The 26,695-nt window shown below is 46.5% G+C and overlaps 1 protein-coding gene across 6 annotated transcripts in view; it reads right to left on the bottom strand.

Moving 5' to 3' along the window:
- The window catches only part of SLC13A3 (solute carrier family 13 member 3), an 87,340-nt gene that overhangs the window by 12,804 nt on the left and 47,841 nt on the right, over nt 1-26,695 (bottom strand). For 4 of the 6 annotated variants that reach the window (XM_082645799.1, XM_082645798.1, XM_082645796.1 and 1 more), the window contains 7 exons: nt 22,870-22,936; nt 19,983-20,168; nt 17,633-17,758; nt 13,111-13,206; nt 12,039-12,143; nt 7,622-7,719; nt 2,228-2,340 (listed from right to left, as the gene is read on the bottom strand). In XM_082645799.1, coding sequence (XP_082501925.1) covers nt 2,228-2,340; nt 7,622-7,719; nt 12,039-12,143; nt 13,111-13,206; nt 17,633-17,758; nt 19,983-20,168; nt 22,870-22,936 — 791 coding nt within the window. The remainder of the gene's footprint in view (nt 1-2,227; nt 2,341-7,621; nt 7,720-12,038; nt 12,144-13,110; nt 13,207-17,632; nt 17,759-19,982; nt 20,169-22,869; nt 22,937-26,695) is intronic. The other 2 variants (XM_082645797.1, XM_082645801.1) reach the window with 2 other exon arrangements.

Raw genomic sequence — 26,695 nt, 5'->3', positions numbered from 1 at the left:
ATCATGCTAAGTGAAGGAAGTCAGAAAGAGAAAGACAAATATCGTATGATATCACTTATATGTGGAATCTAAAATATGACGCAAATGAACTTATTTACAAAACAGAAACAGACTCACAGACACAGAGAACAGACTTGTTGCCAAGGGCGAGAGGGGTGGTGGAGGGATGGATTGGGAGGTTAGGATTAGAAGATGCAAATTATTATATAGAGAATGGATAAACAACAAGGTCCTACTGTATAGCATAGGGAACTATATTCAATAACCAGTAATAAGGCATAATGGAAAAGAATTTGAAAACGAATGTGTGTGTGTATAAATATATATATATATATATATAAAACAATCAATTTGCTGTACAGCAGAAATTAACACAGCATTGTAAATCAATTTTACTTCAATAAAATAAATTTTTTAAAAAACTGAATTTTCTTTTCTTTTTTTTGAATTTTATTTATTTATTTTTATACAGCATGTTCTTATTAGTTATCTATTTTATACATATTAGTGTATATATGTCAATCCCAATCTCCCAATTCATCTCACCATTCCCACCCTCCCACCCCACTTTACCCCCTTGGTGTCCATACTTTTGTTCTCTACATCTGTGTCTCTATTTCTGCCATGCAAACACAAAACTGAATTTTAAAAAGTAAGCAATTTGAGAAGTAATTTCAGGTTTCCTTTACCTTAATTTCCCATTGACCCTTAATTGGCTGTGGCCTCTCATACCTTGGCTTACATGGAGAAATTTAGGGGGGTGGGGTGGGGCCCAGCTTCATGAGCTGTGGGTTCAAATCCCAGCTCTGCCTTCTGGCTGCACAAAAGTAGGCAACTTGTTTAGCCTCGAGTTGCCTCCATTTCCTCATCTTGGAAATGAGGACAGCAACAGTATCTACTTCAACTGTGTCTTTGAAGATTAATAGAGTCAGTATTTGCAAAGTGCTTCCTGAGGTGCCTGGCACTCGGTAAGTTCTCAAGAGTGAGCCGTTAGGAGGCTGGACTCTGAAATCAGATGGACTGGAGTTCGAATCCCACCCCTTAAGCAGAGGGCAACTGTATGACCTTAAGAGAATTGCTTCATTTTTCCAGGCCTCGGTTTTCCTACCTGGAAAATGGGTATAAAAATATTCCCAGGACTTCCCTGGTGGCGCAGTGGTTAAGAATCCACCTGCCAGTGCAGGGGACATGGGTTCGAGCCCTGGTCCAGGAAGATCCCACATGCTGCAGAGCAACTAAGCCTGTGCGCCTCAACTACTGAACCTGCACTCTAGAGCCCATGAGCCACAACTACTGAAGCCCACGCACCTAGATCGCATGCTCCGCAACAAGAGAAGCCACCGCGATGAGAAGCCCACACGCCGCAACAAAGAGTAGCCCCCGCTCGCAGCAACTAGAGAAAGCCCGTGTGCAACAACGAAGACCCAACCCAGCCAAAATAAAAAAAAAATTTTTAATAAATATTCCCCAACCCTGAGAGCCAGTGTGAGGATTCAATGAGATAATCTGTTATGATACATGTTGGACACTGAAGCTGCACTTCCTCTGAGCAGGGCTGGCTGTGCTGAGACTGCGTGCCTCCGGAAGTTCTGCTCTGTCAGTGCCTCACTCGCCTCAGTCTAGTCCCGGCTCTGCGCCTGTGCTCACAGAGCCCTCTAGAATCACATTAACAGTAACACCAAGTAATTAATATTCACAACACCTAACATAGCGGTCAAGAGCATAGGCTCTAGAGCCAAACTACCTGGATTCTTATCCTGAGTACATAGCTGTGTGGCCTCAGGCAAGTTACTTTACCCCCCTGTGCCTCAGTTTCCTAATCTATAGAATGGGGATAGCAATGGCATCTATCCCATAGGCTTGCTGGGAAGTCTAAATGCGATATGTGTAAAGCACGTTGAACAGTGCCTGCTACGGGGTAAGCCTGCTCGGGTGTTACTCCTCTGTGCCCACAGGACCCTCTAGTCCTGCTATTAGTCGCTGTACTGGTGTAACGCTCGTTGCAAGCTCCTTGAGATTCTACATCGTACCCGTTTTCTCTCTTTCTGGGCAGCGCCAGGCACAGCATGGAGCTGTGAGGTGTTAACTACGATGACCCTCATGTGGCAGATGGGGAATCTGTGGTGCCCGTGGGGCCCGTGTAGTCTGCTGCCTCTGCTCCTGCGCCTGCGGCTGCCCCGGGACTGGCGCTCACCTCCCCAGGCTGCAGCCTGCCTGCTGCTCTTACCTCACAGCCTTTGGCCATGGCGAAGCCCCCTCCCAGGAGAAGGATGATGTTCCAGGGCACCGTGTCCTGAGCCTTCTTCCATGTCAGCAAGGGCTCTGTCTCTGTGTTGGGAGCTGGGCAGAGAGAAGACACTTAGCCTAGGAGGGGACCTCCGGGCAGGGAGGGGACCCAACACACATTCAGGACAGTCAGCCGGAGGAGGGGATAACGGCCCCAGCAGCCCTATCTTGGTGGGGACACTCAGGGGTCTCCAGGAAGCCACAATCTGGCTCCGGTGTCTGATTTGTGGCATCTGCTCTACTCAGAATGCAGCTTGAGAATCTTGTGGAACTGGGCAGTCCACAAGCAGAACATCCTTTAAATCTCATAACAAGCCCCTCTGGGTAAGTACTACTTTCTCATTTACAAGAGAAAAGGCCCTCTTTGTAACTGAAGGTGCACAGAGAGGGAAAAAAGAGGAAGGAAATGCAGGAGAATAGAAACCAAGGGAATGTTTGCTCCACGGAAGTACAGGATGATTTGTATTTCTTCTAAAGCAGCCATGTCTGCAGTAGTTTGAACAAGGGGTCGGCAAATGTCTTCTGTAGCGAGTTGGGGAGTGACTAATTTAGGCTTTGCAGCCCTCTGTTGCAGCAAGGCTGCCACAGTAGCATGAAAGTGCCACAGACAAAAAACGGACACACGTGGGTGTGGCAGTGTTTCCATGAAATTCTATTTACAGAGTGGGTGGCAGCCCGATTTGGCCCACGGGCTATAGTTTGTCATCCCTGCATTGAGAGCATTCTCCTGGACCCTGGCTCACTGTGTGCCCTTGAAACGTGACCTTGCCTCTAAGCCCCCATATCCTCAGCCAATACCTGACACAATAATAGTACCTGGGGGTTCTTGTGGGCACTGATGAAGCAATGAGGGAGCTGTGAGTGGAGCGACGTTTCTGTTTAGTTTGGAGCCGTATCCCAGTGTCCCTGACTGACACCTGGAAGTCACTCCATAAGTACTTGTCGAATAATATATTCAACTCACACAGCCCAGTGCCTGGTGACAAATAAGCACTCCTGAACTGGCGCTCTTCACCGCGGGCTGCCAGCGGCCTCTCTGGAGGAGGATGGGTCTAGCCCATTCACAGCAGTTCGCCCTCTGTCAGGACAGTTCCTGGTTAAGTACCCATTGATATTTTGTTTCCCCTTTTCAGTGTTTTTCAAAATTTTACACCGTGGTTTTCTAAAATAAAAGTTAATAATTGGATAATAAAGACAATCAAAGCTACTTAATAAAGACCGCCCCTAGATAATTTGCAGCCCTTGGGTGTACCCACGCGGTTCCGATGTCACACACCGCCAGGGGATTCTTGGGCCAAACACAATGTATGATTTAAGCCCAGAACTAGAAGAGGCAGCTGGAGATGTCAGGAGGCCCAGCCCTCTGCCTTCAGGCGATAAAATAGCATTTCATTAAAGAGACAGCCAAGGTCTGAAAAAGTAAAGTGACTCACTTTACAGGGTGGACAGGGTAGGCAGAAGGCCCTGAGGTGAGTTTAACACAATGCAGGTTAAGTGAGTTAAGTGGTGAGTGCTTATAAGACTGCTCACCATATGGTAATGGCAATTTTTTTTTTTTTTTTTGCGGCACGCGGGCCTCTCACTGTTGTGGCCTTTCCCGTTGCGGAGCACAGGCTCCGGACGCGCAGGCTCAGCGGCCACGGCTCACGGGCCCAGCCGCTCCACGGCATGTGGGATCTTCCCGGACCGGGGCACGAACCCGTGTCCCCTGCATCGGCAGGCGGACTCTCAACCACTGTGCCACCAGGGAAGCCCCGGGAATGGCAATTAACGTTAGCTGTTATTGCCTTTACTATTTTCCCATCCAACCATGCCCTTGCCACTATTTCTCATAAGTGCAGCCTCTAACTGTCGAAATTTCTCACTTTCACGTTATGCCAGCTGCCTTCTAGAGCAGTAGCTGAAAGCACAGGCTTTGAGGTTGAATTAGAAAGAGTTCAACCCTGGCTCTGCCATTCGGCTCTGTGACTTGGGTTAGTGGCTCTACCTCTCTGAGGCTCAGTGTCCTCAGCTGCAAGAGGGAGCAATAGCACCTTCTCAGAGACCAATTGGGAGGATGACACGGGCCCATATATGCAAAGGGCTCAGCACAGGATGTGGCTCAGAGCAAGTCCTCGGTCATTTATTTAACAAGTGTATATTGGGGACCTACCATGTGTCAAGCACTCCTCTAGACACTGGGGATAGGGGAGTGGCGAAAACAGAGGGAATCCCGCCCACTGGAAAACTTACATTCCAATAAGTGAGGCAGGTGATAAATCAATAAATGTATAATGTTGGGACATTTTATGTGCTATGAAGAAAAAGAAAATACAGGAAAGGGACAGAGTGGCAAAGGAGGGGTGCTTTTATAAACGGTGTAGTCAGAGAAGGCTTCTCTGGAGATATCTGGAGGAAGAGCTTTTTGGGCAAAGAGGAAATGAAAGCTGTCATCATCCACATGGTGGTCATCTTCCTCCTCCTCATCAACAACACCCTCCACCTCCTCTTCCTCCTCCTCAACATCCACATCATCATCCACATCATCCACATCATCATCATCATCACCATCATCATCAACAGCATCGTCATCATCATCAACAGCATCGTCATCATCATCATTATCGTCAACCACAAGCACAGTGCCTGGCACACAGTAGGCAGAGCATCAATACTTGCTGAGTGACCACAAAGGGAGTTGCAAGTGCAACTCAGATCCGTAGAAGAATGGAAGACAGTGGGTAAGATAAGAAAATCAAGGTTGGCTTGGATGTCTGGGTTCCACCTCCTGTCTCTTTTTAACTAGCTGTGTGACCTTGATCAAGTCACTTTCTCTCCATGGAAACGGACTGACCACTCTCTGAGGCTGCCTGTAAGACATGGGTGTTGAGTACTAGAAAGCATCATTTCAGCCAAGTCTGCATGGGCCCACTGGTTGCCCAAGGATGGGCAGTGTGGGTGGAATTCCCTCTCCCCACCCACTGGGCAACACTGAAAACTCCAGTTTAAAGAACCCTCAGCTGAGGCAGGATGCTACACTCCATGGGTCGGATCCAACCTAGAGATGTGTTTTAACCCTACTGGATAGACCCACGTAGTATTCGTTTTCCAGTGTTAGTTGCCAAAGTTTAAAATCAGGGAGATTTCATAAAATTCCAGATTCTTTGCTTCTCTTAAAAAATCGGCAAATCTGGCAAAACTAGTCGTGCTTTCCTACACGGGGACAGTCAGGGGAGACTGAGTATCAGCCGCCCCCTTTACTTGGACATTGGCTTGGCTGTTTTCCACAGATCCCACCAGGCTCTGACACTGAAGGTCTTGCCAATTTCGATCATCCTCTGCTGCTGTTTTCCTTGTAACACAGAAACTGTCCTCTGTTTCAAAAATGTGAAGGGAGAGATGCACAGGGAGGGCCAAGTTTCACCAAACACATTCTCCTGCATCTGATCAGCGGCACACAAAAACGTTATGTGGCATTTGAGTTTGGACATGTCCTAGAGAACCGCTAAAGCCAGGGGTGAAAAGTGACTAAGGGCCCCACTCACTTCCTAACTGGGAAAGCAAGGCCCACAGGGTATAGGAACTTTCTCAAGGTCACCCAGCAAATTCATAACAGAGCTGGGATTCCGCACATGTATGCCCTAGTGCCCTCCCCACAGTCCCAGCTGAGTGGAAGCTCTGGGCCTTATGAGCCCACCCACAGGTGACAGAACCATGGCTGGGCACCCGATCTAGAGCAGCCAGGCCACAGGCTGGCCAGGAAACTACGAGGCTATGAGGTGACACAGTAGGAGGCGATCTGCTTTTATAAGAACAAGCTGGACCAAGCAGTTTCTGACTCTCAGAAGCATCAGTAGGAAGTAGAGAGACAACTCGGTGAAGAGAAGTGATAACTGAAGATGCAAGAGCGGACAGAGAGAGAGGGCCGGGTGATACGGAGGCCGTGAGCGGGCTGAGTTCCAAGGAAGCAGAACGTGTGAGGAAATAGGTACTTTGAGGGAGCGGTGGCTGGAGGGATCAGACACACCTGGAGACGGAGCAAAGCCTTTAGAGAGTAGCTACTACTAGGAAGCAGAAGGTGTGTGGGGCTCGATGCTTCGAGAGACAGAAACAGGAGGCAGCAAGTAGCTGGAGCAGTGGGATTAGGTACTGTGGGGGAGGGGGCGCTACCCCACAAGGGAACAGAAGTTACAATGAAGCGGGAGCTAGGATGAAGCAGAAACCACCAAGATGCCAAAACTCAGAAGCAGTAGAAACTCTGAAACAGACCAAGAAATGATACCGAGAGTGGATGGTGAGGAAAGCCGGCTGGCCACAAGACAGAGAAGCAGAGAGGAAGAGAATAACTGAATCCCGTTCAGTGGCAGAGCCCCAGGGGCCACAGCCTAAGCCTCCTCCAGGTCCAGCTCTGCTACAGTAACTGTCTGTGCGCCCCTGGGAAATCGGCTCCCTACTGGTCCGTGTGCCGCACTGCACACACACAAAACCCCACTCCTCCTGGAAACTGGAGCTGTCCCGTGTAATACGCTATTTTTTTCCAACAATAGAAGATAGTTGGATTACGACCGCCTAGTTCCTGACTCCCGGTCCAGAGCTCATCCCACTGCCCCAGATGGAGATGGGCCAGTCACAGCCTCTGTCACAGGTGGCAGGTGTTGGCACCTTCTTCTGCAGACACCGGCTGGAATTCCGGTGGGGTCACAGATTGGTGACCTGAAGGCCAGCCTACAGGCAGTTTGGTGTGGAGGGCTCAGTGATTCCCTGAGGCTGAATTTGAATGCCTATAGCCAGTTTTGCCTCAGTTCCCCCACCACTGGCTATCCATTTAAACCCAGCTCGAGGTCTTCATCTCCGGGCCCTTAGGCAACTGACTTGCAGCTCCTGCTTTGGGCCCAGAGTTTTTCTGGGCAAAGTCGAGGCTACTGTATAGGTTCTTATATGACTAAAGAAAATATTAATAGATGTCCGCAAACCTCTTATTGAAGAAATTAAAAACATTTTATTTGTGGACACAAATTTGAATTTCATGCCATGTTCACGAGTCATGAAATATTTTTCTTTTGATTCTTTTCAACCATTTTAAGAATGTGAAAGCCATTATTCTTAGCTCACAGGCTGTATAAAAACAGCCAGCCAGCCGGATTTGGCCCATGGACTAGAGTTGCTCATCCCTGCCCTGGACTGTCACCTCTGGCAGCACTGAGTACCCAGACACGGTAAATGCTCAGACAGGGAAAGGGAAGAAGCAGCACCACGTGATTAGCACAACAGGGCTGTCAGTCCCAGGAGGGCCCTGCCTTCAGGCCACTGATTACCACGCTCCAGGCCACCGACACCCCAGCCTTGCCCACCTTACCTTTAACGTCAAACCACCACTTGAGAGATGGCTTTTGGGACGGGAAGAAGAACAAGATGGTGACAATGGACACGCCGGTGACAGCATCGGAAATAAACCTACAATGACAAGGCCCCAAAGCACGTGACCCGGGCATCTCAGCAGGCCAAGGTTTGGCAGATTTGCAAATGAGGATTTGTCGAAGGGAACATTGTTGGAGGCCACCGGATTCTGTTCTGCACTGCTATCAGCAGGGATGCAACCACCCACGGATGCAGAAGCTCTTTATCCACTGCTCCCTGGGGCATTTAGACTCTGCTTGAGCCAAACAAATGCTTATCCTCCCATTTCAAGGGCCCTAGGAAGAGGGACTTGATCAAAGAGGGGAGAATCTGAGAGCCACAGAAGGCTGGGGTCTATGGTACCCCCATGCCTCACCATAACCGGGGCTCCTGTAACAGTCCTGTATGTATTTGTTCAGCTCCTGCTTGCCTTCCTCCTGGGATGGGCAGCTTAGTACATGGAGATGCAGCCCATTCACACCAGCAGAGCCCAGATGGAGCCCACCTCACAGCCCCTCAAAACCTCACTACCACCTTCCAAGGATCCACAACATGTCCTATGGAGACATTAAGCCCACAGAAGTCTCAGAAACAGCCCTTGAGGGCAGGCATCTTCCATTTCAGATGAGGAATCTGAGGCTCAAAGAGCAATAGCAACTTGCTCAGGGCCAGACCATAGTCTGTAGAGGAGATGGCCTTGAACTCAGATACATCTGGCTCCAAGTTCAATGAAGCACAGAGCCAAGTGCCAACAAAAGGGCTTTCAGCCCACATATTCGGGAATAAGAGTATTCAAACAGCCAAGAAACTGGAAAAGATGGTCAATATCACTGTAATAGAGAAATACAGATCAAAACACATGCTAACAGACAGGCAAAACGTGAAAAGGGTGATAATATCTAATGAGGATGTTGAGAAACACATGCTGGCAATACATTTCAAAACTTTACACGTGAATACCCCTTAATCCAGTTGTTGTACCTCTAGGAATTTATCCTCAGGAAATAATTGGGCTCTTGTACACAGATTATGTACCGGGATGTTCATTCTTGATAAGATTAGAAAAAATGGAGGATTTTTAGTAGGGACATGTTTAAATACATTGTGTATTACAATATATATAATGAAATACCCCTCAGCTGTTCAAAAAAAGGATAAAAGATATTATCAATTGTTACATTTGACATGGAAATACAACCAAGTTACCTTGTAAATTTTTTTAAAAAAGCAAGTTTTTATCTGCAGTATTGGACACGATCCAAAAAGGAATTGGTTAAATAAATTAAGATGCGCCCATTCTATAGACTACAATGCACTGTTTAAAAAGAATGAAGTAGGTCAGAAATAGCAGGTTGTCTATGATCGTATTACTGTATTTTCCCATTTTTTGTTATATGTAAACATATATGTATGTGTGTATATATTAATATGGGTTGTGTGTGTGTATCTGAAATGTTATACACCAAACTGTTCATTGTGATAATCTCTGGGGAATGAAGGAAAACTAACTTTTACTTTTTCAATTTAGCATTGTTTGAGTCTTTTATAATGAGCATAATTTTGTAACTAAACAACAAGAAAACAGCAGATCACAAATACTGTGTTTCATGTATATGTAGAACTGAATCACTGTGCTGGACACCTGAAACTATCACAACATCGTCAATCAACTGTACTCCAATATACAATAAAAAGTTAAAAAAAACAAATACTATGTTTACGGTAATCACATTTCTGTTTAAAAAATTCTTGTGCTTGCTAGGCTTCTTTTTAGTGAGTTTGCATGTGTTTTAAAATTAGTTGTATTGAGGTATAATTAACATGCCATAAAATGCACCCATTTTAAGGATATAGTTCAATGAGTTTTGACTAATGTATACGGTCCTGTAACCACCAATGCGATCAAGATGTAGAATGGTTCCCAGACAGGCATTTTTTAAGTCAGAAAAAAGACATACATCAGAACTGGAGGCTGAGGTTCTAAGTGATTTTCACTATTGTTGGAATGTTTATTTATAACACCAGTTTTCATTTGAAAAAAAACCCAAAGTACCTACATTTTGGCAAAATTAAAGAATGGTCATAAGAGCCACTTCTTTTGGCTCCATGATATTATATTGTTTCTTCCTCATAAGAACCCTCATGAAATGGGAACGTGTATCCCCCATTTTACCAGGGGTGGGGGGAGTCTGAGGCTCAGAGGGTGAAGTTTGTAGGGCTGCTCTATCCAGTATGGTCACCATGAGCCACATGTGTCTAGTGGACACTTGAAATGTGACAAGACTAAATGTGGCAGGTGTAAAACACACATAAGATTTTGAAGATTTAGTGTGGAAAAAAGAATGTAAAATAGCTCAACAATAATTTATTATATGGATTACATATTGAAATGATATAGTGTTAAATAAAATACATTATTCAAATTAATTTCATCTGTTTGGTTTTTTTTTACTTTTTTATGTGACTACTAAAAAATTTAAAATCACATTTGTGGTTCACATTACATCTCTATTGGATGGTGCTGATCAAAATCATCAGAGCTCGCCAAATCCAGAGGATGTATCTTCCATCTAATCGTGTTCTAACTCACACCAGAATCTGACACATTTGCTCACTCACTCTTTCCTTAAACACTCCCCTCTCTTGGCCTGCGCTAGTCCGTTGCTCCAGTGTTTCCCCCTACCTCGCTGACTGCTTCTTCTCCATTTTCTCTAATGGGATCATTCTCTACCCAGCTCCTAAATGTTGGGGTTCCTCAGAGTCTTCTCTATGCTCCTATATGCTTTCCCTGGCTGAGCCCATCAATTCCTAGGGATTTAAATTGGAAATTTATATGGTGACCCCCAGATTTATATCTGCAACCTGACTCCTCTGAGCTTCAGGCTTGCACATCCAACTACCCTTTGCAGTATTTGAAAGGCATTCTAGACTTGACACGTCTAAAACAACTCCAAAATGGAACTGTTGATAAGCCACCCCCAACCCCCTAAAGAAATGTTATTCTCCAACTACCCATCTATGCAGCTACTCCTTTCCCTCAAGCCCCCAAATCCCACCCAGTAGCAAGTCCTATCATTTCCAACTTTGAAATATATCTTGTCTGCTCCATCTCCATTGCCACCACTTTCATTCAAGCCATCGAAGCTTTCGTCCTCAACCAGGGTTCAGTAAACATCTCCTATAAAGGGCACACAATACAAAAACAGCCACAGACAATACATAAGTGAATAGGTGTGGCTGTGTTCCAATAAAACTTTATTTGTAGATACTGAAATTTGCATTTCATATAATGTTCATGTGCCACAAAATGTTTCTCCTAGCCACTTGAAAACATTAAAAAAAATTCAAAAACAAGCAGTGGACCAGATTTGGTCCATGAGCCTTGGTTTGACGACCGCTGGGATCATCTAGGTGGTGGTATAGTTCCTAATTGTTCTCCCCACCTATATTTTGCCCCCACTATCCATTCCCTAATAAATACAGCTAACATGTGATTGAGCTCTTTCTAGGTGCCATTCTAATCATTTGACATGTATTAACTCACTGCTCCTTAGAACAATTCAATGAGAATTGGACTATTTACAATACCATTTTACAGATGAGAACGCTGAGGCACAGAGAGATTAAGTACCTTAAAACCCTCCAATAGCTTGCTACTGATCTCCCATTAAAAAAAAAACAAAACAAGACCAAAACTCTTAGCATGTCCAACAAGACCCTTCATGGTCTGGTCCTCACCTGCCCTTCCAGTCACATGTCTGCCAATTTTCCTCCCTCCCACCAGGCCCTGGTTACACTGGGCTTCTTTCAGTTCCTCAAATGTTGATTTCCACCTCAGGCTTTTAGTAGATATTCCCAGTGTGTCTCTAATTTTTACTCTTCCTAAACTTTGGTTCTTTCCAGAGCTATCCAAAGTCAATGCCCCCCACTCCATTCTTTTATAGTATAACCCTCTCACTCCTTTCATAGCACTCATTACAATTTGCAGTTATTTTGTTGTCTATTTGTTTTTATCTCTGTCCCCAGGTGCTGGCATAATGTTTAACACAAAATAGGTGCTCAATAAAAGTTGTCTGAGTGAATGAATGAATGAATGACGTGCTCAGGGTTGCACAGTTTGTAAGTGGCGGAGCTGGCATTCGAACCCAGTTCTGTCTGATTCCAAAGGCAAAGCTCTTAACACGTGAGACCCTAAATGTTTTATCATCCAAACCTAAACTCTTTTGAGGGCAAAAGAAGGAACTGTTAATAATTACATGGGATGAGAGGTAGAAACCTAGCCCAGTTCTCCCCAGCTGCACTGCCTCCTCAGCTCCGGCGGCCCAGCCCCGAGTCTTCCCTGTTGGACGCCATCCCATGGGTCCCCAGAGTCTCACCCAGGGGTGAAGAGGCTGGCCCAGCCAGGGATGAACTTCGGGTCCCGGGAGAAGAGGAGGATGGCGAATATGCAGAAAAGGATGAACACGGCCTGTTCGGCAAACCTGTGGCACAGAGATGCAGACACCATGGTGACCGTGGGCTGTGGCCGGACCACAGCACAGGAAGCCCTCGGGCAGGGGCCCACTGGGTGTGACTGGGCCAGGCCCTACCTCTGAAAGCTGGAAGTAGTTCACTCCCCAGGTGGTCCTGAAAGTGAGGGGAGTGGTGTCCCAGGTGTAAGTGATTCCTTTCCTGGGGCTCCCATGCTGCCCTAGGGTCCTTCCTGAGCATCAGGCACCCCTCCCCACAAACCATTCATCTCATTCCCGCTGGGAATTTCCTAGGGACAATCCAGAGAGAGAAAGAAGTGAAACAGAGACAGAGTCAGAAAAGCAGAGAGAAAGGAAACTGACAGAAACAGAGAGGTAGGCAAAGAGAGAGGAACAGTCATACATACAGAGGGGGACAGACACAGAGAGGGACAGACATGGAGAGAGGGGTAGACAGAGGCAGAAAGAGAGAATCCCTAAATGTTGGAGCAAACATCTACCCAATGCACCCATTTCACAGATCAGGGAGCAGGGTCCAGAGACGGTTAGTGCCTTGCCCAAGGCTACACAAGAAATTAGTGGCAGAGTCAGACCTTGTGTGAAGGCCTGCTAACTCTTAGTTATTTTCACTACGTGAGAAATATGCGCTAAACAAGGTTCTGGAAGCCACCCAAGGCAGCATCGGGTATTCCATGAACCAGGAGGGAAAGTGTGCATTAGGCGGGAAGGTGACAGGGTCCCCTTCCAAGTGCAACCTGAGAGGCTTACTGGTCCTCAGGGTATCTACCCCAGCGACAGGGCAAGAGCTGACTGTGTAAGTCATCTCCCTACCCTCCATCTCTAGGCTCCCAGGCCGTTGGTCCTGAAATCCCCTTGGGACTCAGTCTCCAAGGGGGTCAGGGATTAAGCCAAGAGGCAGCTCTCCTGAAAGTCTAGTACCTGGCTCTCTCCCCACCCTGAGAACCCCTGTGCCACGTACTTGATGGGCCCCAGGTTCTGGAATTCCTCCTGAATCATGGCTCGAGCTCTTTTTTCTGCGTCACTTCTGATCTCAGATTTCTTCTTCCTCCAGCCCCTGAAACAGAAAGTGGGCAGGTTAGGAGTGGCCACTGCAGTCTAACTGACGTCTCATCTACCCCACCACCATCTGGCCAGGTCTCACTATCTCTGTTTTGGAGACTCTGCAACAGCCTGCTGAGTGGTCTGCCTGCCTCTATGTTCCCTTTCTAAAATCTGTTCTGCCCACCTAGAGCCTGGATAGTCTTTTTAAAATGTGAATCTGATCATATGGTTCCCAGGCTTAAAATCCTTTAGGGGGTCAAACAGACTCATGAATAAACAGACAAACCAAGGAAATAAAATAGAAAGTCCAGAAATAGACAAAACCATAAATGGGGATTCAATCTATGATAAAGTTGGTATCCCAGCTTGGTGTAGAAAAGGTGACCTATTCAGTCATTGATGTTAGACATATAGATCAATGGAATCGAACTGAGAGTCCAGAAATAAACCCACATTTCTATGGTCAATTGATTTTTGATAAGGGTACCAACACCATTCAATGGGGAAAGAATAGTCTTTCATCAAATGGTGTTAAGACAACTGGATAGCCACATGCAAAAAGATGAATGTGGACCCCTACCTCATACCACATACAAAATTTAACTCAAAATGGATCAAAGACCCAAAAAGAAGAAGAGCTAGACCTGTAACATTTTTTCGAAGAAAACATAAGGGTAAATTTTCATGGCTTCAGATTAGGCAAATATTTCTTAGACATGATACGAAAAGCACAAGCAACCAAAAATAGATAAATTGACTTCATTAAAATTAAAAACATTTGTGTGTCAGTAAATGGTATCAGGACAACTGGATGGCCATCTGGAACAAAAAAAAAGTTGGATCCAAACCTGTACCCCAAGGTTGGATCCTTACACTGTACCCTAAGGATAAGCTCCAAATAGATAAAAAATTTAAACATAAAAAATATTAAAATACTAAGAAGAAAACATGGGGTTATTCTTTTATAACTCCTATAATGGGAAGACCTTTCTAACTGTAATTGAAAATTCAGAAGACACATAAGAAAAGATTGATAAATTCATCTACATAAAATGTTTCTAGAAAATTCTGCATGGAAGAAAGCACTATAAGCAAAGTAAAAAATCAGGAAAAAATATTTGCAACTCATACTCAAAATAAGCACTAATCTTTCAATATAGAAAGAGTACTTGAAATCAGTAAAACCAAGACCAACAATCAATTTTTTTTAATGTACAAAGGATATAAACACACAGTTGAACAATTCACAGGAAAGGAAATACCAGGGTCTCCCATGAATATATGAAAAGTTTTCATATTGCTCCTCAATATGAAAAGTTTCTCGGGCCTCCCTGGTGGCGCAGTGGTTGAGAGTCCGCCTGCCGATGCAGGGGATACGGGTTCGTGCCCCGGTCTGGGAGGATCCCATATGCCGCGGAGCGGCTGGGCCCGTGAGCCATGGCCGCTGAGCCTGTGCGTCCGGAGCCTGTGCTCCGCAACGGGAGAGGCCACAACAGTGAGAGGCCCGCGTACAGCAAAAAAAAAAAAAAAAAAAAAAAAAAAGTTTCTCAAAATTACTTCTAAAATAAATGCAAATTATTTTTCTCTGATCAGATTGGCAAAAATCCACTTTGTTGCATGGAAACAGACACTCTCATACATTGTAAATTGGGGAACAAATTAGTGCAATTCCTATGGAGAATGACTCGACAGTATCTATTAAAATAAAGTGTTTATTCTCTGACCCAGAAATCCCTCCTATGGGGCTTCCCTGGTGGCGCAGTGGTTGAGAATCCGCCTGCCAACGCAGGGGACACAGGTTTGAGCCCCGGTCCGGGAAGATACCACAAGCTGCGGAGCAGCTAAGTCCCTGAGCCACAACTATTGAAGCCCATGCGCCTAGAGCCCGTGCTCCGCAACAAGAGAAGCCACTGCAATGAGAAGCCCGCCCACCGCAACGAAGAGTAGCCCCTGGTCGACGCAACTAGAGAAAAGCCTGTGCGCAGCAACAAAGACCCAACGCAGCCAAAAATAAATTAAAAAAAAAAGAACTCCCTCCTATGGAAATCTACCTTACAAAAATACCTGTTACTATACAAAATGGTATCTGTCAGGGAGACCAGTCACCAGAAAATATATAGTATCTGCTTGTATTTGCTTATGGAAACCCTGGAAGATTACCCGAGAAACCAATAAAAGTGGATACCTGTTTGGGAGGGATGTACTGGGTAATCGAAGGCACGGCTGGGAAGAATCCTCACTGCATACCTCTTTGTATTGTTTTTGATTTTTGAACCGTGTGTATGTGTTGCTTATCCAAATTAAACAAATAAATGCTTTTTAAAAAACTCACAACGGTTCTTTTTTGTGAAGATCCATGTCCCACAAGGCCGTCCGTGATCTAGCCCAGGGTTTCTCAGTCTTGGAGCTCTTGACAGTATTGGGGCAGGATCATTCTTTGTCATGAGGTGGGATAATTCTTTGGTGTAGGGGGTTAACTTGTATATTGTAGAATGTTTCGTAGCATCTCTGGCCTCTACCCCATGGACCCCAGTAGTACTTCCTCGGCTGTGACAACCAAAATGTCTCCAGATGTGGCCAAAAGTCCCTGGGTCGGGGGGAGGTGGGGGGAGGTAAAATCTTGCCCAGTTGATCATTTTGCCTCATCGCCCACAAATCTCCCTCACACCCTGAACTCAGTCCCTTTAACCTTTTTTCATTTCCAGAAGACCCCTTGCTACCTCTGGCCTGGGGGCCTTTGCACTCATTGCTCTATCTGCCCGGAATGCTCTTCATCACCCCTATCTCCTTCTTCCCTTTACTGAGTTAATCTATTCACTCTTCCTATTCCTGCTCCAAACGCACTTTCCCAAGGAAGCTCTCCTGCCCTCCCAGCAAGGTGAGAGCCCTCTAGTGTGCACCCTCAGATCTCACCATCCATTTCCCTCCCAGCACTAATCATGACTGGTATTTCTGCTTTGATTAGTTGTTCACTGTCTGTCTCCCCCGACCTAGACTGCAAGCTCCCCAAGGGCAGGAACGCCTCAGCCTTGCCCAGGGGCTGCATCCTCAGCACCTGTGTGACAGGACCAGGCACGTAGCAGATGCTCGGTGGATACTTGCTAAGGGAAGGTGGTGTCATGGGATTGGCCGGAACCTTTCCTGCTACCCACCCAGAAATACCTCTCTCACTGGGCTTCCCTCCACCTGCATTTCCTTCATTACAGCCTCCTCCGAGACCAAGTATTGCAGATGTCCAAGGAACAGACAGGAGAAAGGGGCTCTGTTTCAGGCTCAGCGCTGGGCAGTTTTCGCACTCTCCCTCATTTAGACTTTATTTTAGCTGTAGCTCATTATTATCCCCCAACTACAAGTGAAGAAATTAAAGAAGCAAAGGCTCAGCCAGAGCTGCTCAAGGTCATGCAGAACCATGATGTGAACTCTGGTTTATCTGAGTCCAATGTCTGGGCTTGCTTCTCTCAGCTAAGCTGGGCTTTGAACCCTGAGTTTCTGCTCTGAGGGATCAAGGAACACCACGATCAGAGCCTTTCTATTCTCAAGGTGTTTTCACATCTCTTTGATCCAGAGTAGCTCTTACTGGTCCCATTTTACAGATGAGAAAAATTAAGGCCCAGAGAGGTGAGGGGACTGAGTCAGAAAATGACTTTATGACATGCCTGCTACCCCAGCCCTGAGCTGCAGCTCCTATTTTAGTATTCTCCAAACTCCAGGCATTCATAACCTACTTTCACAAACGTTCCTATAGCCACATACCACAGGGCTCATGTCTCCTTAATATTTTCCTCCAACTAGACTCAGCATTTTAGTTAAAGAAATGCATTTAAATGGAAAACTTTCTATCGCTCCCATACGTAGAAAACAAGAATCACTTGTCATACATAGAAAGTACCCACAAAAATAAAGACATGAAAGCAAAGCAAAATGGCTAGATACCACTGCTGGCTTTAGTCTCTGGGCCTGAGGCTTGCTCTTTCTTTTGTAAAAGGCTAATTTGGAAAGGTTAGAGAGTTAAAGTTTTTCCTCACCCTACTGAGACTTTCTCCCCAGCATAAGCAGATGGATTCTACATGAGTCGATAAAGGAATATTTTTCTCACTGTCTGAGTTGATGTTATTTGATACCTTGTCCTCATGACCCCCGGACTCTCTCCTGTATTGAGGCCCCGTGAAATGGGAAACACGGCACATCTGCTCCTCTGATATGAGTGTGTACCTTACCTAAGTAACAACACTGTTAGTAATTATTGATGGTGAGCGACATTCACTAAGGGCCTGGGCTTAGCAGGTGGGTTCCCACACCACCTGTGATCCCCACATCCCTGGGAGGCGAGGAGGACCACAGGCACCACATTTGACATGAAACTGTAACGACTTAGGACAGCCACTCGCTACTGAGCACGGTTCATCCCGCCGCAAAGCTCAGGTGAAACCCCAGGGTACCTCAGGGTTATCCCTCCATACAGGAAGGAGATCCAGAGCCAGCCCACCAACAGGAACAGCAGCATGAGAGGGAAGGCGAAGATGAACCAGGAGCCGAAATTCACCACGTCGCACTGTGGGAAGAAACTGGAGAAAAGAGGGAGGTGAGAGCCCGCCGAGGTCAGCCACGCCGATGGATGCACATATACTTACAGAGGAAAACTAAAGGAAGCATGCTAAATATTAACAGTGGGATTGAACGTCGTTCCAATTTTTTTTCTGTATTTTCTGAGTGTTCTATAATGTGTCTATATTGTGCATGATCAGAATAAACTAATAAAATTGTATTTGGGGAGCAAAGACCAAGGAGAACATTCAGGGCGGCCATTTCCCTGTCTCCCCAGGTTCCCCGATGGGGATTCAGAACCCCACATTAACCCCATATTCCTTTCAAATACCCTCCTTCCTGACCAGAAGGTCCTAACTTGTGCAATTAAATGTTGTATATGATTTGCATGTAATTTGCGTGCACTTTACTCAAAATCCTTCACGTTTGATACTTCTACTTACAGCTCCAGCATTTTCCCCCTAATTTCTTTTCAAGTCGGAACAAAGGCTTGCTCACATCAGAGCAGACAGGCAGCCTAAAAACCCTCTGATAGCAAATGCCCTCCCATTCTCCCCAACCCCCAACTCAGGATCAGCCCCTGAGGCCCCCAGAGCCCACGTCTTTCCTGTCCAGCCCTGGGGATGTGCTCCAGCAAGAACTAATACCCAACACTCTGCTTTGTCCTCCCAGTCAACTGCCCGTTTGCTGGCGCTTCCTGCTAATGGAGGAGACTAAAGGGTCAGCCCAGATCGTCCCTACATCTGAAGCAGGGCCATCTTGGCTTCTGGTTTTCCAGTCTCACAGCCAAGTCTTGCTCAAAGAATGGAGACAAAAAGACACCAAAGGTTTGCAGTGGGCTGAAATCAACTGGGGAAATACTGATACCTGGCCCCCATCCCATACCTCCTGAATCAGAATCTCTGCAACCGAGATCCAAGCATATTTTTTTTTCACCTTCCCTGGAGACTCTAAAATGCACCCATGGCTGAGAATCACTGTTTTTCATCATACTCTTAAAATCAAAGGATTTGAGAACCTGAGAATATGGTGCAGGGTTAAGGTTTTAAAATTGGTTCATGAGGTAAGACATGGGCGTACTTAAGTTTTCTCATGAAAATAACTTTGACTACCCGCAAGTATAGTACTGATTTATGTACACCAAGCCCACTCAGGAAGACCAATCCAACCAGCTTTCCCTCCATCATCCCAGTAAGTCCTTGATTCTTTGGTTGAATACCAGATAAAGAAGCTGGCCAGCATGTGGCCATGTTGAATATCAAATAATTTTGTTGCTGTTTGTTTGTCAAATGCTTACATTCATAGATTAAGTGCATCTCTACTGCAATGAAATCTTAGAAACCCCACCTCTCAGAATCCTGGAATCTGAAAGTACTTAGAATCTTGAAGGATTCTAAGGATTTTTAAAATCTTCAGACTAAGAGGTTTGGAATAATGGAATCAACGACAAGCCATCTTGTCGAATCCTTCTCTGATTCTCACGCGCTGACAGATGGCCACCCAGCCTCTGCTTGAACAGTTTCAGCGATGGGGAGATTTCACTTCTTGGCAGAATCCACTCCACTGCTGGCCCGTGTGGCTGGTTGCAAAGCTTCTCACGGCACATCACAGCCACACACCAACACCTCCCACCGGGGTTGGTTTTAGAAGCAGATGTCATATCATGTCACCCCTCGGCTCTCAGCTCTCCTCTGACTCCCCATCTCACTTTTAGGAAGAGCTGCGTCCTTACAATTGTTGCCTTAGTCTGGCCTCTTCTTACCTTATCCCCTTCTGAACCCCAGCCTGGCTGGTCTTTGTGCTGTTCCCCAGGACAGTCCCACCTTTGTACGAGCTATTCCCTCTGTCTGGGATGCTCTTCCCTCCTGTGTCCACAGAGTTCACCCCCTCACTTCTAAGTCTCTGCTCAAATGTCACCGTATCAGAGAGATCACACATCCACGACCAACCTACATAAAACAGCATCACTCCTGTCACCTCCACTCCGTTATTCTGCTTTATTTCATAACTCGTCACACCCACATGTTATATATTCTTTTGCTTTTTCCTGTATTGCTTGTCTCTCCCGCCAGAATGGAGGTGCCCCAGAGTAAGGACTTTGCTGGGGTTTGTGCATCGCTGGCTCCCCAGAGCCTGGCCAATAGAAGACATTCAACAGACACCCCTGAATGTTGGATGGAGGAGGAGAAGAGTAGAAGGAACAGAAACCCCAGTGCTGGGGAGGGGGGCGGTGCTGGCTTTTACCTCTTGAGCTGGCCAAGCAGGATGAGGTTGGGGGCCGTGCCCGTGAGGGTGGCGGTGCCCCCGATGCTGGCCGAGTAGGGGATGGAGATGAGGAAGCCCTTCCAGATGTTCCTGCGATATTCCTCCTCCTTCTTAGAGTTAGCCTGGAGATCCGTTGGAGCCTCCGCCTCCTCAGGACAGTCTTTGCTTTAAACAAACCCAAAGAGAAGCCATTCAGAAGACACTCAGAATTCCTGGCCTCATGGGGAAACACACTGCCCAGGGCGGGAGAGCTAAGTGAACTTTCTAGAAGGCAATTGGCACAGGCTCCAAAAACCTCTAAAAATGCGCAACCCTTCAGCTCAAGTGTTCTACTCTGAGAAGTTGTCCTAAAGTAATAATTGGTATTAAATATAATTTAAATGGAAAACAACCTAAATAACCATCAAAAAGGGATTGGCTAAAAAAGATGATCCTCTTTCTGGATGGAATACCAATGCAGCTATTAAAAATGGTGATTTAGATGGGTGTTTATTAAAATGAAAGATGTCCATTATATAAAGTGAAAAGGTAGGTAAAAGCACTACTTAGTTTTTTTATTTTAAAAATATGCACATATTTCATGAATATATGAATATTAAGAAAAGTCTAGAATGGTATACACAAAGTTGTTTTGGTGCCTTTCTTGGGGACGGAATTATGGATTTTTTTCCTCTTTGGCTTTTTATTTGTACTATCTGGGTTCTTTTCCTGGTACAGTTGAGGAGTTTGGGGGAAAAATAAAATTAAGAATTGTTAATTATATGATTAAAAGATAATGATGTTGACACAAATTTATTGAGGTGAAAAGATGTCCACTACACTCCATTAAGTGAGATGATGCGTTATAAAGTGGCATATGTAGCATGATCAATTTTTTTAAATAAAGAAATGCACTTATGTATATAGAGAGATATCAAGGAACAGTCTAGAGTCGTATTTACTTAACTGTTCTAATCTATCTTTGGGAGTGAGATACTGAGAACATTTTTCTTTTTGTTTAAGAGTTTTTTTCTTTTTACTTGTCCAATTATAAAATGTTTACAAGCAAATAAAACTAAGAATTGTCCCTGCCTAACAAATCAATTTCTTTTAAAGAATGAAAGATAGTTCAAATATCTTCAGGCCTTAATTACTAACATGAGGGGCCCCTTCTCCAGAGGGCAGTGGGGATGTGATCTGGGTCTGAAAGGAAGACAACGGCTGGAAGCACCTGGAGACAGATGCCTTGGCCTGACGTTTCAGGGTGAGAGGCCTGGTCAGGAATCTGTGGCCTCCCTCAGACCTGGAGCCCCAACCAGATTGAGCCTCACAGGAGAATGAGAGAGGGAAAGGGCCCTCAGGCTCGTCTTGTTCACTCCCTTCCTCGTTTGGATGGGAAACGGAGGCCCGGAATGGGGCTGGGGACTGCATCCAGTGGACATGGAGTTCCAGAGAGTGGGGATCAGCTCTTTTCCAAAAGACTCAGCACAAGCTCTGCGTGGGCAGGTGGTTCCCAGGTTGCATGGTAGTGAGTAGCTGGGCCAACTATAGAACCCATATCTCAAAGCTGGACTCAAAGCCCCCAAACAAGGTGCCAGGAAGGAGCGCAGGCCATGGGATAAGATAAACTCATGTAAAATCATTTCCCTCCTCTGCTAGAACCCTCCACCAGCTCCCACCTCATTCAAAGTCAAAGCTACCTCAATGGCCGATGAGGTCCCACATGCTCTGTCCCGCTACCATTATCTTCCTGCCACACAAGCAATCTCTCTGACCCCCAGGTCCAGCCACACTGGCTTCCTGGCTGCTTTGAACTCTCAGGACTTTTGCACCTGCTGGTCCTTCTGCTGAGAACTCTGTTCCCACAGATCCTTCACCTCCTATAGCCATTTGCTCAAGAATGACTTTCTTAGTGAGGCCTTCCCTGACCACCCATTTAAAAACTGCCCTTTACCTCAACCCCATCCCTAGCCTGCTTTCCTGCTTTGTTCGCCTGCATAGCACTCACCAACCTTCTGACACACCATGGATTTTACTTGTGTATTTGTTTCTCCACAAGGGCAGGGGTTTTTTTTCTGTTTGTTGCTGTACCCCTGACAGTACCTGGCTCACCGTAAGCTCTCTATAAAGATTTGTTGAATGAATGAAACAGACCTGACTGATGCCCAGCAATGCCTTGAGCAAGTCACTTCACTTCCTGCTGTTTGTTTCATCACCATTAAATCGAGATAACAATGCCATTAATAACAAGCATTACCATCCGTGCATGGAAGGCCCAGAAACCTGCTCTAGCTACATGTTCTCATTTAATATCAAAACAGCCCTACAGGGTGGGTTCTGATATCATGTCCAGTTGGTAAGTGAAACTAGCTGAGGTTCAGAGAGGTTAAGTGACTTGTCCAGATCACAGAGCCGGTGAGCGGCAAAGCCAGGCTTCAGAGCCAGGCCTGCATGGCTCTAAGCACCCAGATCTTATCCACACTGCTATATACAAAAGACACCAAAGACTAAATGTGTTGTCAGTGTCAAGATACTTCCTAAGTCACACAAGTGCGAAGGGTGTCTCAGGATATTTTTTGTCTTTGGAGCCGCTTGGCCTGGTACACCCTCTCCTCCACGACTGTCGTGTGGCTTGTGCCTCCTGCTCTTCTGGTCCCTCCTTCTAGACCCTGCACCTCAGCAGACCTTTAGGGATTTAATGTGCTCCCTTGCCCTTCCCACATTTGCTTTTTTCAAGGAGCCTGGAGCCAAAGCTATAAATGGTGGAAACTTGGGCATTAGGTCATTTGGAGAAAAATTGGGGGGTAGGCGGAGGAGCATTGAATTCTTGTTCATCATCTCCTTATATCAAGCACTGGCTCCTCTGTGAATTTCACCAGGAACTCACTCTTCTGTGCCGGCAATAAATTGCATCTCCGTGGGCACAGTATGCAGGCCGTTTTTCCGCACAGCAGCTAGGAGGAAAGAACACGATGTCTTTAGTGTGATGTAGTAAATGGGACAGGAGTGTCCCATTCTTGTGCAGTCAATCAAGAGTGCTTCCTGAGGTCCTGACCTATACGAGTCATTGGATCCAAAAAAAAAGATACTCCAGATTCCATTCTCCTGTCCCACCCATCCCTTTTTGGAGAGGGCTTCAGGCCCACGGGCAGGGAGTTAGCTGCAAGGCTGCTTGACAACCCATAACTCAAGCCTAGGCTAACCTGAGCCGTCATTGTCAAAGGGATGTTTGGGAAAGACTAGCTCTAAGTGGTAATGGGTCAGCAATGGGATGGGTGACCCCAGTCTGCCATACCTTCAAAAAGCATTTATTGAGCACTTACTGTGTACTATTGACTATGAGCTTGGGGTACACAGTGAATAATATAGGACAGTGTCCTTGCTCCCATGAGAGTTATATTCTAGAAAGGGAGACAGACAATAACCAAATAAAGAAAACTTCAAGTTGTGATGACAGTGACAGTGGAAATGAAACTGGGCGATGTGATGGAAAGTGACTGCAGCGTGGGGAGGAGGAGCAGGTGGACTCTTGTGATCAGGTCAACAGAGAAGACATATGAGCTGATGGCACTTGAGCTGAGACCTCGAGGATAAACAGGAGCCAGTCATCTGAAGAGCTGTGGGAAGAGGGGTGGGGGCAACAGGAACAGCAAGTGCAAAGGCCCTGAAGTGAGAGTGTGCGTGGTGTGTTGGGAAGCAGGAAGGAGATCCGTGGGGCTGGAGGGGCACGAAGGAGGAGGAGAGGTGGCAGAAGAGGCAGGAGTGAGGCGGCAGGAAGTGGTGTGGAGCACACAGAGGTCTCGGGGCTCACAGCAAGGACTTTAGCTTCTCCTCTGAGCCAGATGGGAGTGGAGCCAGGGGAGTGTTTGAGCAGAGGAGAGTCAGGACAGGATCTGACTGCATTTTTTTTTTTTTTTTTTTTTTTGCGGTACGCGGGCCTCTCACTGTTGTGGCCTCTCCCGTTGCGGAGCACAGGCTCCGGATGCGCAGGCTCAGCGGCCATGGCTCACGGGCCCAGCCGCTCCGCGGCATGTGGGATCTTCCCAGACTGGGACACGAACCCGTGTCCCCTGCATCGGCAGGCAGACTCTCAACCACTGCACCACCAGGGAAGCCCTGACTTCATTTTTAAAGAAGCCCTTGCGTGATAGGTCAGTCTCCCTGCAGGAGCCTTGGAGTGTCGTGGAGGCAACTGAAGGGATTCAAAGTTTCTGTAGCTGAAACCATCACCAAGAGCAAAACAATCCATCCCAGGGCATTGGAAATGTGACTGGTAGCTGAACACATGGGTTCAGGGTTCAAGTCCTAGCTCCATCACCCGCTTTGCGACCTTAGATCAGTGTGGTTCCCACCTGGGGTCGATTCTGCCTCCAGGGGATACTGGACAATGTCTGGAGACATTTTTGGTTGTTGCAACTGGGATGGGGGGAGTTGGGGTGCTACTGGTATCTAGTGGTCAGAGGTCAGGGATGCTGCTAAACATCTTACAGGACATAAGTCAGCCCCCACAAGAAAGAATTATCCTACCTAAAATGTCAAATAGTGCCCAAGTTAAGAAGCTCTGGCTTAGATAAATCCCTTGATCTCCTTGAACATCTTTAATTCATAAAATGGAAGGAATAATTCCCCTAGGGTTATCAAGAGGGTTAAAGAGTTGACTTATTTGCTATAGACAGAATGTTTTCATCACCCCCCAAATTCACACGTTGAATCCTAATCCCCAATGTGATGGTATTAACAGGTGGAGTTTTGGGGAGGTGATTAGGTCATAAGGGAGGAGCCCTCATGAATGGGATTAGTGCCCTTATAAAAGAGACCCCACAGAGCTCCCTTGCCTCTTCCACCATGTGAGGACACAGTGAGAAGACGGCTGTCTACAAACCAGAAAAAGGCCCTCAACAGACACCAGATCTGCTGACGCCTTGATCTTGTACTTCGCAGCCTCCAGAACTGGGAGAAATACATACCCAGCCTCTGGTATTTTTGTCATAGCAACCTGAACAACTAAAACGTCATTTAAAGCAGGGATTAGCAAACTTATTCTGTACAAGGCCAGTAGTAAATATGAAAAGCTATATGATCTCTGTTGTAACCACTCAAATCTGCCATGATATCATGAAAGCAGCCATAGACAATACAGAAATGAGTAAGTGTGACTAAACATTTATTTTTGGATACTGAATTTCATATAATCTTCACGTCACAAAATCTTCTTCTTTTGATTTATCCAACCATTTAAAAACATAAAAACTATGCTTAGCTCACAGGCTGCGTGAAAAACAGGCAGCAGGCTAGATTTGGTGGGCCCAAGTTTGCCAGCCCCTGATTTTAAAAATTTAACAGGAATCTGAGCACTCGTGGGGATTTAGAAAATGTGGGTTACTACCAAGAAAGAATAAAAGAGTGGTCCCTGAAGTCTGCAACTGGTCTGACCCAGATACGACACATCATTCTCTTGTTGGACCTAAACAATCTTACACATCACCGACTTCAGACAAAGTCACTCTGAGACTGATAAAATGAGCCAGAGCAAGGACACCTCATAATCTCGTTTAAGTGCAAAGCCATTTGCCACCCACAAAATATCAAGCTTCCACTTCTCTTGCTAAATAAATGGTTACTTCTTGCCTAATCACAGAATCGTCCCCAGTCTCTGACAGCACCCAATCTAGAGCAAACCCTGCTTCCTTAGCCCCCATCCCCATCCCAAATGACCCAACCAAAGCCCAAATCCTATGAGAGGTGCTTTCTAGCACCCTCTGAGTTGACTGTAGTCGCCCGTGGTGTGTGCTCTCCCTCACTGCAGCAACGATAACAAACTCAACCTGTTTAACTACAGATGTATTCCTGGGGGGGCTTTGGCCACATGGACTGGGTGGAAGGGTCTAGACTCCAGCCTCAGTTCTTTCCCTGTCTCACCAGGGTGCTTGGGGAAGTCCCTTCCCTTCTCCACTCTGGGCTGTTCTTTTCCTGCTGGTACCACGAGGGAGCAGCATTCCATGGTGGCTGACTAGGTCATTTTTACTGTGCCTGAGGCTGGCCCTGCTGACCACCAGCAGGGGTCTGAAGGCTAAATTCAGATCAGCTCACCCTGGGCCATGGGGACAAGGGCTTCAGGGCTCCCGTGATGGGAACACATGTCCACATGCAACACACGGGGCCGGAGGCCGGGGCACTGAAGCAGGAAGTGAAGGGCTGTTAATAGGACACTGATGCTGGTGGGCAAAGTCGCTCCCCAGGGGATGGCCAGACAGGAAGAACCCTGACCCAGTGACTCCCTACCCCCCACCCATCTCTAGCTCTCTCTGTACCCTTCTCACCCGGGTTGGGAATGGCTGTCACGCAGCATCAGATGTCCGCAGAGCTCACCAGCATCTCGGGTATAACAATAGGCCACCTTCCTCAGCCCTGGATGAACATTAGAATTTGCTGAGAATGCCCAGGTCCCACCCTGGAGGTTCTGGTTTAGAGGCTCTGGGGACTCAGTATTTTTAAAAGCTCTGTAGGTCATTCTTTTGGGCAGGCAGGGTTGAGAAGACTCCCCTGAAGTTAGAGATGGGGAACTGAAGCCTCCAGTGGCTGCCCATGACCTTAGAGGGGGTGAATGCTCACCAGTTTGCCACAGTCCGCACCTGGCCGCTTTTCTCAGCCATGGAAGCTGGTTGCTGCCAGCATCGGAGTTGGAGAGCCCTGATACAAAACTGTACGTGCTA

This window comes from Mesoplodon mirus (assembly GCF_964341445.2).
Source record: "Mesoplodon mirus genome assembly, chromosome: 15".
NCBI lineage: Eukaryota > Metazoa > Chordata > Mammalia > Artiodactyla > Ziphiidae > Mesoplodon > Mesoplodon mirus.
The sequence above is the reverse complement of the archived record's forward strand: the minus strand, read 5'-3'. Positions and strand labels throughout refer to the sequence as shown.